At 44.1% G+C, this 15,479-nt stretch overlaps 1 protein-coding gene across 3 annotated transcripts in view; it reads right to left on the minus strand.

Annotated features, from left to right (window-relative positions):
• Positions 1–15,479, minus strand: part of RBMS1 (RNA binding motif single stranded interacting protein 1) — a 183,707-nt gene that overhangs the window by 66,869 nt on the left and 101,359 nt on the right. For all 3 annotated transcript variants that reach the window (XM_056861060.1, XM_056861059.1, XM_056861058.1), the window contains exon 2: positions 14,924–15,099. In XM_056861060.1, coding sequence (XP_056717038.1) covers positions 14,924–15,099 — 176 coding nt within the window. The remainder of the gene's footprint in view (positions 1–14,923; positions 15,100–15,479) is intronic.

Genomic DNA, 15,479 nt, shown 5'->3' on the forward strand with positions numbered 1-15,479 from the left:
CCTTAGATGAGCATCGCACAGCAGCCGTGTTTTGGGGGCTTATACCAAACTGGCATGCCTAGCCGCCACGTGAGAGACATTAGAGGCCTTGCTGGCCACACCCCCATCTACGACCAGGGAGTCAGGTAACGCCCCCTCATACATCGGGATGACATTGCGTAGCGGCGGCCTATGTGTCTGGTTTGCCAGCATGGGCAGCGAGAAGGGAGGGACATGTGGGGCTATGGTGATGGGGCAGCGTGGTTCCTAGTCAAGCTTCCACCTCAGAACATCAGCAGTGGCCTATATGGCTGCCGATCCACCTGGCATTCATTTTGCCCAGAGGGGACTAGGTAAATTTTTACTCCTATTGAAACCGATTCTTGCCCAAGTAAGAACAAGGATATGGTTAGACTGCAGACTGTACCTTAGTTAGTTGGTTGTCAGGCTACACTGTCTTTACGGGGAGGGTTTAGACCACATGCCCGTAAAGGGCATTGCACCTCACTATTCACATGAGCAATGGCTACGGGCAAGTGAGCTGCAAGTGACTCGATACTATGATGAAACATTTAGTGCTAGGGTTTCACATGAGGAGTGCACTTGGTGGGACCTTTAATGGAATAAGCTATGGCTTTTGTGGGTTGGCTCATGGTTAGGGACAACACGTATACTGGCAGGCCTGGCAGGGGTGACATGGGGGGGCTGAACAGGTGAGAGTTTTTTGTTGTTGTTTTTGCTGGACTATAACCAGTGCAGGTGTCACCGCACTTGGGGCAGATAAGGGCATGACTGTAATACTTGTTGCCGCATCCACCCTAGGCCATCCTGTTCCTGAGCCCATACCTATTGATGCCCTCTCCCTGTTGCTTTGGGGTTGTCCCACTGCAACTGGTATTACCAGTTTCACTTAATTCTGTTGTAGCTGCAGCTGGTTTTTTCCGTATTCCTCACCCCCGTGTGTCTTGGACCGACCCCCCCCCTTGTTTTTAAACTCAACGGGTTCCTAGGACCGTGCCTGTGGGCATCTCCGTTTTACAGGCTGCCTTGAAGGCCTTTAACATGTTCTATGTGGGGTATGTAAAGCGTGGGTCACGAGCCTCAGTGCTAGTCAATATTGCTTGGCTTATTTACAGCCTATCTTCTATAGTTCGGCATACCTCAGGCATCTATGATACTGGTGGACGCATTACGGCTTTCAAGTCCTGAGTTTCCAAATGTTAGCAGCACCACTTATGGGGCGGTTTCGATGGTAGATGACATGGAAACTTAACTTATTGGGTTCTCCTCCCCCTGCATGGCCTAACTTTGGGTATCCCTCATGGGTGTGGTTCCCTAAGGCTCCCGTGGATTATAGACATATGCCCTACTGTTTTACCCCTGGGTTTCCTCAGTCATCCTACACCATTCCTGCTAATTTGGTTCAGGTGTTATGCATCCTTCCACCACACACTTAGCGACCTATGGGCCTGTGGGGGTGGGTGCCCTGTTCGGCACATGTGCATGAACCTGACCACCAGTTCTGTTGGGAACATGGGGGTCGTTGGCCTTGAGCTTCGGGCTCAACAGATTGTGGTGTTGATAAGGCGTTAAATATGGGCCTCAGTATCTTGTGCCACCTTAGGCCTTTGACGGTTTAACAGGATGGTCTTTTCAGGCAAGCACTCATACACCCTTTCCCGTCATGTAACCTTCTGATTTCCTTCCTGGACTGTGGATGGTGCTCCATTCTGCCAGGGTGAATACTGCTGCCATGGTTGGATCCTCTGTGCTCACTGTTTATGGGACGCATCTCTTGCAGGAAGCATCCGCTAACATGTCCTCTCGTTTCAGCTCTAAGTTGGAGAAGGTTCTGGACCCCTTGTGTGCAGCCTCGGGCTCTGGAACTGTATGGTTGCAGCTTTACTGGTGGCTCCCAGTGACATGCTATCACGCAGTGCTCCTGTTTCATATGCCCAGGGTAACACCGACTGCCGTTTTGGGGTCAGGAAGGAATTTTTCCTACAGGCCAAATTGGCCATGGGCCCTGTGGGTTTTTGCCTTCCTCTGGGCAGTGGGCAGGTGTCACTTGGTGGAAAACCCAGGAATGGGTTTTGGAGCTAGAGCTGCTTCCTTGGTGGAAAACCCGGGAATGGATTTTGGAGCTAGAGCTGCTTCTCCAGGTGATATGTGCGGCAAGCTGTCGTTGTGTGGACTCCGTGGGAGACGTGTGGAGGCGTGGTGATCCGCCATACAGAAATTTCATTCAGGATGCCGGTGCTGTATCGCCCTGATGGTGTGCACCTGTCCGACTGGGGTCAGGACCTGTGGCTGCACGATATTCGGGGCTCGCTACTTTGTTGGTCACAGCAGTAGGAGCGTTGGCGGGAGCAGGGTGGTAGTCCCTGCTCTTTGGCGGGTTTTTCCATGGGGTCTGATCCAAGAAGGGAAGATGTGCTTTTCCTTCCCGTTTATGGGGACCCCCATAAGGGGTCTTGGGATGGAGTACAACAACAATGCCCAGCTAAGGGGCCTGCAGTGGGTGCTCCAATCCCAGGTGGCACTGGCTCCACACAGAGATGCCCGTCCTGGTGGGGCCTCATAAGTGCTACTCCGGTGCTGTGCCCACTGGTGGTTGGGCTGTTTATCGATGCTTTCGATACGTGTATCGAGTTACAGGGTGGTGACTCGATATCTTGGATCCGCCCCCATGTTTTCCGCCAATGCTCCATTCTGTTGTGATCAATAAAAACTGTGGCCATTTACACCCAAAGAGCATGTGTATGTGTGTTTACTTAATGTTACTTCTCCTTCCCTTGGAGCCGCTTGCCCGTGGGTCCACAAAAAAGGGGGACCTGAATAAACAGGTCCCACCCTTGTGGACTTACCGGGCAGGATACAGGGGAAGGAGAGATGGTCCCTCGGGTTGGGCTGCCGCCGTCTCGCGAGGCCATGCTTGCCTCACGGTTTCTCCCAGTCCCTTCCCAAGGCGGGTGGGGTGTCCTGACGTCACCCCTCCCTGTGCCTACTTAAGCCGGCGCAGCCCAGCTGCCATCCTCTTTGCAGCGGGACAGCGAGGTTACCCACCCACCCTCCCTGTGTTCTGGTTATGTGGTTTGTTTTCTTTGTCACAGTTTGTTCGGGCGGGTTTTTCCATGGGGTCTGATCCAAGAAGGGAAGATGTGCTTTTCCTTCCCGTTTATGGGGACCCCCATAAGGGGTCTTGGGATGGAGTACAACAACAATGCCCAGCTAAGGGGCCTGCAGTGGGTGCTCCAATCCCAGGTGGCACTGGCTCCACACAGAGATGCCCGTCCTGGTGGGGCCTCATAAGTGCTACTCCGGTGCTGTGCCCACTGGTGGTTGGGCTGTTTATCGATGCTTTCGATACGTGTATCGAGTTACAGGGTGGTGACTCGATATCTTGGATCCGCCCCCATGTTTTCCGCCAATGCTCCATTCTGTTGTGATCAATAAAAACTGTGGCCATTTACACCCAAAGAGCATGTGTATGTGTGTTTACTTAATGTTACTTCTCCTTCCCTTGGAGCCGCTTGCCCGTGGGTCCACAAGAATGAAGGGGTAACAAATATGGCAGAAGACAAAGCCACGATACAGGGTGATCCTGACAGGCTGGAAAACTGGAAAACTAAAACTAATGAAATGAATTTTAACATAGATAAATGTAAAGTTCTGCATTTAGGTAGGAAAAATAAAATGCATTGTTATAGGCTGGGGAAGACTTGTCTTGACAGTAGTATGTGCAAAAAGGATCTAGGGGTCTTAGTAGACCATACACTGAATATGAGTCAGCAGTGTGAAGTGGTAGCTAAAAAGGTAAATGCAGTATCAACAGAAGTATAGTGTCTAGATCACATGAAGTGACAATACCACTTTAGAACTCGTTAGCTCTAGTTAGACCTCACCTAGAATATTGTGTTCAGTTTTGGCCACCACAATTTAAGAAGGACGTAGACAAGCTGGAATGTGTACAGAGGAGGGCAATGAAGATGATGAGGGGTCTGGAGACCAAGTCCTATGAGGAAAGGTTGAAGGAGCTTGGTATGTTTAGCCTAGAGAGATGACTGAAAGGGGATGTGATAACCAAGTACCTGAAGGGCTGTCATATAGAGGATGGTGTGGAGCTGTTTTCAATTGCCCCAGAAGGTCAGAGCAGAACCAAAGGGTTGAAATTAAATTAAGATAGTTTCCGGTTAAACATTAGGAAGAACTTTTTGACAGTTACAGCGGTTCCTTAGTGGAACAGGTTTCCTCGGGATGTGGTGAGCCCTCATTCTTTGGAGGTTTTTAAGCAGAGGCTAGACGGCCATCTGTCAGCATTGCTGAGTCTGTGAGGGAATCATGAGAGGGAGGGCAGGAAGGGTTGTGTCAGTGTTTGGCTCTTGTAGCCCCTTCTTACATGCCCAGGGTAATGCCAATTGCCACTTTGGGGATCAGGAAGCAAATTCCCCCCAGGCCAGATTAACCAGGGATCCTAAAGGGGTTTTGTTGCCATCTTCTGGGCATGGAGTAGGGATCAGTAGTGGTGTGTGGGGGGGAGATAGTTGTGCAGGGGGTTGGACTAGATGACCCTGATTATCCCTTCCAACTCTATGTTTCTATGATTTTATGACCCCAGAAGGTGACAAACATGCAGATCTGCTACCCACTGCCCAAAGATCATATGACCTTAGTTTGTTCTACAGCAAGACTTAGCAACTGCTCAAAGAGATTTTTGCTGTTCCCACCTCTGAACGTGTCTTGCCATGAAAGCCCTATGGGGTCACCATAAGTCAGCTGTGACTTGACAGAACAAACACAAACACTGTTTTAAACCATTCCTCATTCAGTTAGTGGGGTTTTCAAGGCAAGGCAACCCTGTAGGGTTTTCAAGGCAAGAGACATTTAGAAGTGGTTTGCCACTGCCTGCCTCCACATCACCCCCATGGTATTCCTTGGAGGTCTCCCATCTAAATTCTAACCAGGGCAGACCCTCCTTTGCTTCTGAAATCTAACCAGATTAGGCTAGCTTGGGGCTATCCAGGTCAGGGATTCTATCCCTACCCAGGACAATTAATGCCTATGGCTTGGAAATTTTCCCATTCTACAGTCTCCTCTTTCTCTGCTGGTACCTTCTGCCTTCAGTGAAGTGGCATGAAGGGAAACAGTGGGCAGGGTAACTAAGGAGAAGATGCTTGTATCCATATGATAGCAATGTCTTTCTGCACAGAACTGAAAGCAGGATTTCTTCTCAACTGGTGATAGCCAACAATATCCAATTTAGCAGTCAGGCTGGAGATGAGTTCCTCCTGAGTAACAAAGGTTAATACCACAAATGGTATGCCATCAGAAGATTTAACTGGAAATGCACCACTCAGGCAAAGATAGAATTAATCTCAACAGTGGCAATTATGGTCATGGTGGTTTAGGGCAGCAATAACATTTTTGGACAAATACAATTCACATGTCCCACTCCATGGTCTAGTCTGCACAAACAATGAACCACAACCTGAAAGGAGAGCTGCTTGATAGGGATGCAGAAAGAAGGGAAAGAATTCGGAGAATGGTAAACGTATCTGAGCTCTTCTTGACAGTTAAATGATTTAATTTAGTTACACAAAGCTTCCTTCACGTTAGCTCAACTGAAAAGCTAGTGGCATTAAGAACAGCTGCCATTGCTTTTGACAGATTTTAAAAGTTGCTTTCAGTAAACCGAGTTTCAAAATACGTATTTTAAAGGTAAATATACCCCCAAGGATGCAATAAATCGCTAGTGTGGCAAACTTGCCATCAGTGTGAATAAAATACTCAAGTATACCCACAGTGACAGGTAAGAGAAAGCAGAATTGATAGAATTGCCAGAAGTACTTATTCCAAGACCTCTGCAGGGCTGCTGAGTGTTCTGCAATGGCACATTGAGGCCATGGTGTTTACTGAGTAAAGATTTTAGCATCCTGAGAATCTAAATTTCATTTTTATACAAACAAATTCTAGCGAAGCACATCTTGAGAAATAAATTTAATACATTTGGAAGAACTAAACACCCCAGTTTCTCAAGGGAAGGCACTGGTAGTGACCTAGTGATCTCTGCACGATCTAGTGTCCTATCCTTGCTAGCTTCCACTGGGGGAAGGCAGCATTGAACTGGGAGTTACTGGGTCATTCAATTACTCCTGATTCAGAGGGAAGATGCAGAATTACTCACTTCCAGAGAAGGCTGTTCATTTCATTTCTCTATGACTCACTGTTGTAGAAGTGATTTCATCATGAGGCACACCCAAATGAGTGAGTCATACAGAGACATGGGCCAGTTTGTGATCATCTTAAATGGCTGGAACAATAGAAGCACCCTGTGATAGTAAAGGAGCAACTCGACAAGATGGCTGGATCAGATCTCCCATGCATTATTCCCAAGTTTTTCTTTTTCCCCCCAATATTTTTTTATTTTTCCATTATTGATTAGGTATACAGGAAAAGAAAAAGGGAATGGGAAAGTAATATTGATTAAATATCATTTTGTTGACATTTGGGGATATCAACCCTCTATTAGGTGTAATATAGTGTTCCATATTATTGCCATCTAACATGTAACTGTTCTTATCTAGGTAATGACTTGAGTTAGTTAGGTCGTTTTTATCTGATGATTTTAATATATTCATAAAAAGATTTCCATCTCTCTTGATTTTTTTCTTGTGTATTGTCTTTCATATGTTCCGTCAGTTGTGCCATCGTTATGTATTCTAGAGATTTGTCTATCCATGTTTGTATATTTGGGATTGTGTCTGTTTCCCAAAGTGATGCCAATACCACTCTCGCTGCCGTTACAAGATATTTTGCTATGACCTGTTGATCCTCGTTCATTGTGTCTGGTGTTTTATTTAGTAGGAAAAGTTTGGGGTCGTATTTTATGCTTTGTCCCAGGATACCTTCCAAATTCATATGAATTTTTTCCCAAAATTTCTGGACAACTTCACATGTCCACCAGCAGTGGTAAAACGTTCCTCTGATTTTACCGCATTTCCAACACATTCCCGAAGATTTACTATTCATATTTTGAATATCATTTGGAGTTATGTACCATCTGTGGAGCATCTTGAGCCAATTCTCTTGGATGTTTTGGCAAAGAGTAAACTTGAGATTCTTCCGAAATAGCTGTTCCCATTCTTCAATTGTTATCATTTCATTTATGTTCTCCATCCATTTAATTTGACAGATTTTAACTTGTTCTTCCTCTGTGTCAAACGTTATTAAAAGTTTGTAGAATTTTCCTAATAAGTGTTGTGTTGATTTACTCATTAATTGTTCAAATTCCGTTTCCTTTCTAAGTTTACCCCGGACTGTACAGTCTTCTTTGAATCTTGGCATAAGTTGATGATATGTCAACCAAGACATTTGTGGAAAATCTTCCTGAATATCTGCTAATGTTTTGAATGTTCCATCTTTTTTTTATTATGTCTCCGTACTTCATTGAGCCATACATTTTTTTATCCATTGTACTACCATAAACACTGAATGGCGCCATAATTAACGGGGGATTTGGACTTAATCTTGGTTTTAATCTTTTCCACGTTGTGATCATGTTGTCCACGATCGGATGTTCTCTTTTTTCTTCTAGCTGTTTCTTAGGATTTTCCCCCCAAAGTTGATGTGATCCACCTTGGAAGTCTGTTAGTTCTAGTTTAGTATTCCTATTATTTGGATAAATAATACAGTCCTTGATCCAAACCAGAGTTGCCGCTTGATGATATAGTTTTAAGTTTGGAAGAGCAAGCCCTCCTCTTCTCTTGGTATCCGTCATTATTTTAAGTTTGATCTGTGGACGCTTTTTCACCCATATACATTTATTGATTTTTTGTTGCCATGTAGATAGTAATTTGTTTTTTTCAAAGTGGCAGCATGCTCTACCTTTTCAAAATGAGACAGCAATGAAAAAGAGGGATAAAACATTTCCCCTCTCCTTTTTCTTGCAATATTTCCAAATCGAGAAGTGCTCCCCCTCCAACACACAAGCACCAGGTCATAGTAACAGCTTCTACCTCAGAACTGTGGACACAATGAAGCTTAAGTTCATTACAACTTTTTAGGCTTATACAGAAAATGATAACAAGATCAACTATAGCTAATACAGTGGACAAACACCATCAAATTGACTATGGTCAAGTAATCCTCTACACTAAGAATGTCTCTATGCAGGAAGTAATTTTCCTTTTTGGAAACCTTTCCTTTGGAGGGGCAGGAGTGAAATCTGCTTTCCTCCCAGCCCAGCAGCTGTTAGGAGCAATACTACCAGCACAGAAAAGCTTCTCTTAGTAGCCATTAGCGGTAACCATATTCTGCTCTAAGCAGGATTGGCTTACTACCCACACATTGAAGCCTCCTTTAAAGCCGAGTTGTGTGTTTTAATTATTACTTTTTTTAATGTTGCAATTTATCTTTAAAAAAAACTTTAAAACTCCATAGGGTTTCCAAGGCAAGAGGCCATTGCCTGCCTCCGCATGGGCTAAGACAGTTTGGAGAGAACTGTGACTGGCCCAAGGTCACCCAGCAGGCTTCATGTGGAGGAGTGGGGAATTGAACCCGGCTCTCATGAAAACATGAACACATGAAGCTGCCTTATACTGAATCAGACCCTTGGTCCAACAAAGTCCGTATTGTCTACTCAGACCAGCTCTCCGGGGTCTCAGGCAGAGGTCTTTCACATCACCTACTTGCCTAGTCCCTTTAACTGGAGATGCTGGGGATTGAACCTGGGACCTTCTGCATGCCAAGCAGAGGTTCTACAACTGAGCCACAGCCCCTCCCCAAATCTCCAGATTACAGTCCGCCACTCTTACTCTTAACCACTACATCATGCTGGCTCTCACAGATACCTTATCAAACATGATTTTAAACATTACATTTACAATGCTAATTACAAAAAAGCTATCAAACCAGCTATCTCTGTTGTTCTAATAAAGCAAACGTCCAACTGACCAAATATTTTTTTAAGGGTCAATCCTAGAGACAATCAAGCTTAGCACATAATAACCTAGAAAATATTAAACTTCTGTAGTACTATCTGAATATACAAAAATAAAAAATCTTTACTGGGCTGCAAATGCTGAATATTTTGAAAACACTGCTATCTGCTGTTATTGTTGCTAGGACTTTGCTTCAAATACATACTTTAAAAAAGAAGTTTTCACTTCCTGTAGTTTTAGGATGCTTACTGTGCTGTCCTAAGCAGAATCACGCCCTTCTAAGTCCATTGAAGGACCACTCCTGTAATTTTCTAAAGCTTGATATGTACCATACTCCCGAGATATTTACGGTTTCTTCAGTTAATGCAATATAAAGCCAACCATTACCAGACCGTAATCCATTATTTTATCTATCCTAGAAAAGCAGAATGATCTGCAACAGCAATTATAACACTAATTTTATTACTTTAAAACCAGCTGCTTTTCTAATTGTAATCCAGTTAAACGTCGACATGATATTCATGACAGTGGTATTATAATAAGGTAGAGTTCTAAACTGAGCACAGTTTTCTATTATGTGTGTTAAACTGGGCATGTCAATAATGCATTTGTCAACAACATACACAAAATCTCAATTCAGGATCAGACCATATTCGAAACTAGTCTGCACATGTTGCTAAGAGTTTTTCTCATTCTTTCTCCCCTAAAACAGCTACTCACCCAAGACTAAACTCTAGTTATTGTAACAACACAAATGTGCTATTTGCATTAAATTCTAATGCGTAGAAAAATTATTCCAGCCATAGTAAAACACAAACACACTGCCCTGTCTTCCGCCCAAATATGAGCAACCGCTTGTATCCACCCGAACGATTATCTGGGCCGAAAGATTTCTGTCTGGGAAGCTTAAGTTTCTCACCTTCCAGTGCAGCTCAATATGCCCCCTGCAATGCTGCTCCTGGCAGGGGGAGATGAGAAAGTCATGCTCAACATGTGGAAAACCTTCTGGACATGGAAACATTCCAACATATTTGCTTCCTCCTCTGCAACATGTGGTTGCAGAGTGCCACAATGTCCCAACACTGAACATTTTCCCCACTTTCAGTCTCGTATCAATTGGCTGATGCAATTGGGAGTATGGAAACATTCAAAGTGATACTGTGAAGACATGGGATAATCTGCTTTACAAAGGAGGAGGGGCAACTCTATGCAGCTTTATTGTGGGGGTGGAAAGAGCAGGCCCATATTAAAATGTTCATTTTTAACCGAACAGTGTCCACCTCAAACGAATCAGAAGGTAGCAGCCAAGGCGAAAGCCAGTTATCACAGAGAAATATGATGTGTAAGAATTATGGTATTGGCCATAAATAAAAATACAAACAGCCTTGGATTCTGATACTAACAGAATTCATGCTAGCATAGTGCTTTCATGATTGTAGAGATGTACTAGAAACTGCCCTTTTTTAAGGCTCTTACCACAGAAAGCAAGGGTTATGAGTGATTTCAGAAGCATGACATCTGGGAGCCAGCGTGGTGTAGTGGATAACAGCGGTGGTTTGGAGTGGTGGACTCTGGATCTGGAGAACCGGGTTTGATTCCCCACTCCTCCACATGAGCAGTGAAGACTAATCTGGTGGACTGGATTTGTTTCCCCACTCCCCCACACCAAGCCAGTTGGGTGACCTTGGGCAAGTTACAGCTCTGTTAGAGCTCTCTCAGCCCCACCTACCTCACAGGGTGTCTGTTGTGGGGAGGGGAAGGGAAGGTGATTGTAAGCCGGTTTGAGTCTGCCTTAAGTGGTACAGAAAGTTGGCATATAAAAACCAACTCTTCTTCTTCTTCTATGTGCATAGTGCCAACATGTGTAGGGGGAGAAGGAGACACACTTGAGCATAGCTTCTGTGGGTACAGTGCCTGAGTGTGCAAACTGCTCATAAACCTTGGCCCAGTGATTAGGAATTATGTCTCTTAAACATTCCCAATCACAGGGTTGGAATCTATGCACACACAGTTTATACAAACGGATGGAGCTGTGCCAACAAACGCCATCAGAATGCTTTCTCAGGCATGGTCAACATGCTTGGGTAATGTGGTCTCTCTATTAATGTTTCCCTGTGCCCAGTGTTGTATGTCTAGGAGGTAAGGGGAGGGGATTGGAGGTGAAGTATAACTCATGAAAAAAAGTGGGTTGGATGCTCTGATGGGCAGCAGTGTGTGTGAACAAGATCTTGGGGTATGGGTGGACCGTAAGTTAAATATGAGCAGCCAGCATGATGCAGTGACAAAAAAAGGTAATGCGATCTTGGGGTGCATCAACAGAGGCATAACATCCAAATCGCAAGATGTCATAGTTCCACTGTACACTGCATTGGTCAGGCCGCATCTGGAGTATTGTGTGCAGTTCTGGAGGCCTCACTTCAAAAAGGATGTGGACAGAATCGAGTGGGTGCAGAGGAGAGCGACAAGGATAATCAGAGGCCTGGAGACCAAGCCCTATGAGGAAAGGCTGAGGGAGTTGGGAATATTTAGTCTGGAGAAGAGAAGGTTGATGGGGGACATGATTGCTCTCTTTAAGTATTTGAAGGGCTGTCACTTAGAGGAGGGCAGGGACCTGTTCCTGTTGGCAGCAGAGGATAGGACTTGCAATAATGGGTTTAAATTGTGGGTGGAAAGGGGGCTGGATATTAGCAATTTTTCTTTTTTACAGTTAAGAGTTGTTCAACAGTGGAATCAGCTACCTAGGGAGGTGGTGAGCTCCCCCTCACTGGCAGTCTTTAAGCAGAGGTTGGACAAGCACTGGTCAGGGATGCTCTAAGGCTGATCCTGCATTGAGCAGGAGGTTGGAGTAGCTGGCCTGTATGGCCCCTTCCAACTCTATGATTCTATGACTCCATGTCACTAAGCTGGATCCCATCAGTCTTTCTTGTTAAGTCTTCCTTCAAGAGAAACAGACTTCTTCTAATGCAGAATGGCTTCCTCTCATAGAAAGAAGTTCTTTCATTGTTTTAGGAAAACTTGGCGGAAAACTGTGGAAGAGAGTCATAGGATCCAACCCAGCAGATTTAACTCTTAACCTTCTTTTCGGCCTCCATTTTATTCCAGATACTAAAGCAGACATGGTCTCTGTCAGACCTGCCAAGAACTAAATGTCAAATAAGAGTATTCCACCTCAATTACCTTTTCTTTCAATTAGATTAGTGGACTAAGTAAATAGGATGTTGTTTCAAATCATCCTGCATGTCAAACCATCCTTCTTGACAAAATAACTTTCAGGCATCTAAGCATCTGTCTCTGAAGGAAGAAAAAGGCCAGTTTTCCTAATTAGGACCAAATTGCTATACCTGCATTTCAGAATAGGGCAACCTATTGAAAACTGATGTTTCCTCAATTTTCAGAGAGAATTCCACTAATGCCATCTGAAAACATCTGCTTTCCCAGGTGACTCTTTGACATATTCTGTACTGAAGTCTGTTCCAACCTGGCAGGGGAAAGCCAAATGGTAGGAAGCCTAGATGAATAGAGCCAGTGAATGGAAGATGTCCAAAGAGGAAACATACTGGCAACAAGAAATGTTCTGCTCTTCTAAATGTGTTTTTTCCTACATTAATCTGAAAAAAAAAAACAGCATGCAAAGTAGACCAAAAAAGAATGAATTTTTTTTTAACTGTACTGTTACAAATAAGAAAATACAAATGTTGCATTTCTGCAAGCAGATAAGAATGCTCTCAAGGAACTCCCCAGAAGTTAAAATTTTATCAATATTAAAACATGTTCAGGTTTATCATTGCCAGGAGCTCAGTGCCAAAGCTGAGTTGACTGAATTCAGAGAATGAAACAATGAGCGGATGAAACAAATTAATTCTGAAGACTGAGATCTACACAAATGTAGCAATTTAGCTTCCAAAAGCAGGATCAGTTAAACTGCATTTAATGATCAGTTAACAATGGTAGTTACAAAGTCCTCTATCTAATGCTACTCAATACAGACTTTTCAGAAAAAAGAAACTAAAGTTTCTTACTTGTCACCCACTTTCATTTAGGACAACATGCAGAAGGAAAAGGAGTAGGGAGGTGCACACTCTGTGGCTGCACTAAAACAAATGGTTTATTTAAATATTGTCGAAGGCTTTCACTGTCAGAGTTCATTGGTTTTTGTAGGTTATCCGGGCTGTGTACCAAGACCACGGTTACACAGCCCGGATAACCTACAAGAACCGGTTTATTTAAATGGTGGTTTGTGCAGCAAACTGTGGTCCGTCAACCAGGTATTAGTAACAAGTTCCAGTTTCTGCATAAACTCCGGTTTGTCTGCTTCTTTTCTGCCTCCCAATAGAAAGCCCATCATCCCTATTTCAGTCCATAACAGGCAGCCAACAAAGGACTGTTGCAACTACTCAACACACTGTAACTACTCAACACACTGTTGTAACTTCAGATGTTGCAACAAACCACAATTAGTACAAACTGTAGTTTAATAAACCAGTTACAAGTTCTCAAAGTTCTAGCTTGGTGCCCCATGCTCTGTTGGGTAGTTTGCCCTTAGAACAACTAACCCAGACTTGATCAAAGCACAATTGTTCTGAGACATCTGAATGCAACTTCTGTAAAGTCGTGCTGTGAGGATCTCCACTGTATCCAAGTCATTGGTTGTAGCTATAAAAAATACAAGAGCTATGAGCAGGAAGAAATAACAGGTATGAGATATGCATATAAGGGAGAGGCAAATGCCACCTTGCTTAGCCTTGCAAGCTGGTATGCTGAGAAAGCAGGTCATGAAAGCAGGCATGTTGCCAGACTAACACTGGTAGAAAGATGCCTGCTGTACTGGAATCCCTTCCACGGCATCTAACAAACTCCACCCCACCAATGCCACAAGAACAATTCTCCAGCATGCTAGGGACATGAAGAGGCCTGGAAGCCAGAACAGAAGTGCAACATTCAATTAATGTAGCTGTACTTTTAAAATTGAATCAGAAAAAAAACAACCCTGCATCACATTGCTCCTTTCTCAAGTACGTGATGTGATGTTCTCTGTTGTGGTACAAACCACTCAGTGTGCCATGGCAGTCAGCTAAAAGCGCATTAAGAGGTCAGGGATCTTTTAAAGGAAAAAAAAAATCTAAAAGGCAAAAGGTTTAACTTTCCGTAATCAATAAAAATGATATACGAACATCTTTTAAGCTTCACAAAGACCACTCAAGTTTTATCTTCTTGAATCACTTGCTTCGGTTTGTAAGGACTATGCTGAAAGAAGTTAACCAACACCCACATTTTGCCTAAACCCATCTAACCAACTATCTAAAGGCCACAGAAATACATCTGTTTTAAAGCCAATACTTGAAAAACTACTTTAACAAAGAGTAACACAATTACTTCCTTGTTTTTGTAACATTAAAAGAATCCTCTTTATACAAACAGCCCAATAGTAATCTTCCACAAACTTAACCTATTCCTCAAGATGCATAACCCCCTACAGAAGATGATCTGCAACATGCAGAATCCCAAGGATTGGCTTCACATTTTGACCTACCATTGACCTACAGTAAACTCACTCACTGGTTCTTAAAACCAGCCTAACAGACATTTAGAAGAAGAGTTGGTTTTTATATACTGACTTTCTTTACCACTTAAGGAAGAATCAAACTGGCTTACAATCACCTTCCCTTCCCCACAACAGACACCCTGTGAGGTAGGTGGGGCTGAGATAGCTCGGAGAGAGCTATGACTAGCCCAAGGTCACCCAGCTGGCTTCATGTGTAGGAGTAGGGAAACCAACCCGGCTCATAAGATTAGCCTCCGCCAATCATGTGGAGGAGTGGGGAATCAAACCCGGTTCTTCAGGTCAGAGTCCACCGCTCCAAACCACTGCTCTTAACCCTACACCAAGCTGGCTCTGCCCTTCTTCTGTCTGCATGTTCTGATCAAAATGTTTATTTAGAGCACCCTCTAACTTCAAAACAAACATACAAACCATTTTCCCATCAATTTCAAGCGGTAATACTTACGGTTGGCATAGCTTCACCAAGTCCTGGTCAGTGGTGTTTGGAGGCAGCCCTCTGATGTAAAGGTTTGTTTTACTTAGCTGATCCCATCCTGAGTTGCTGCTGCTACTGCTGTTGTTATTGCTGCTGGTGATGCTCGGGCTGGGAGGAGCCATTGGGTGAGCAGGCACGATGGGCTGCTGCGAAGGAAAGGAAAGAGGGGATCAGAATGCAAAATATGAAGCAGTCTTCGGTCCCAACATACAAGCGTCACAGTGCCTTGAGAACGCTTAATCATTCTGAAAACGTATGCGTCGTTACTGTGTTTGGTGTAAAGTTATGTCAAGTTGCAGCTGACTTATGGCAACCCCACAGGGTTTTTGAAGCAAGAGATGGAAAGAGGTAGTTTGCCACTGCCTGCCTGTGGATAGAACACCTGAACTTCCTTGGTGGTCTCCCATCCAAGTTCTAACCAGGGCTGACCCTGTTTAGATTCTGATATTGGATGAGATCAGGCTAGGTTGGGCCATCCAGGTCAGGGCATCCATCCATCCTTACTGTGTGTGTGTGAAGTGCCGTC

The sequence above is a fragment of the Euleptes europaea genome, chromosome 15 (genome assembly GCF_029931775.1).
Source record: "Euleptes europaea isolate rEulEur1 chromosome 15, rEulEur1.hap1, whole genome shotgun sequence".
NCBI classification, from domain to species: Eukaryota; Metazoa; Chordata; class Lepidosauria; order Squamata; family Sphaerodactylidae; genus Euleptes; species Euleptes europaea.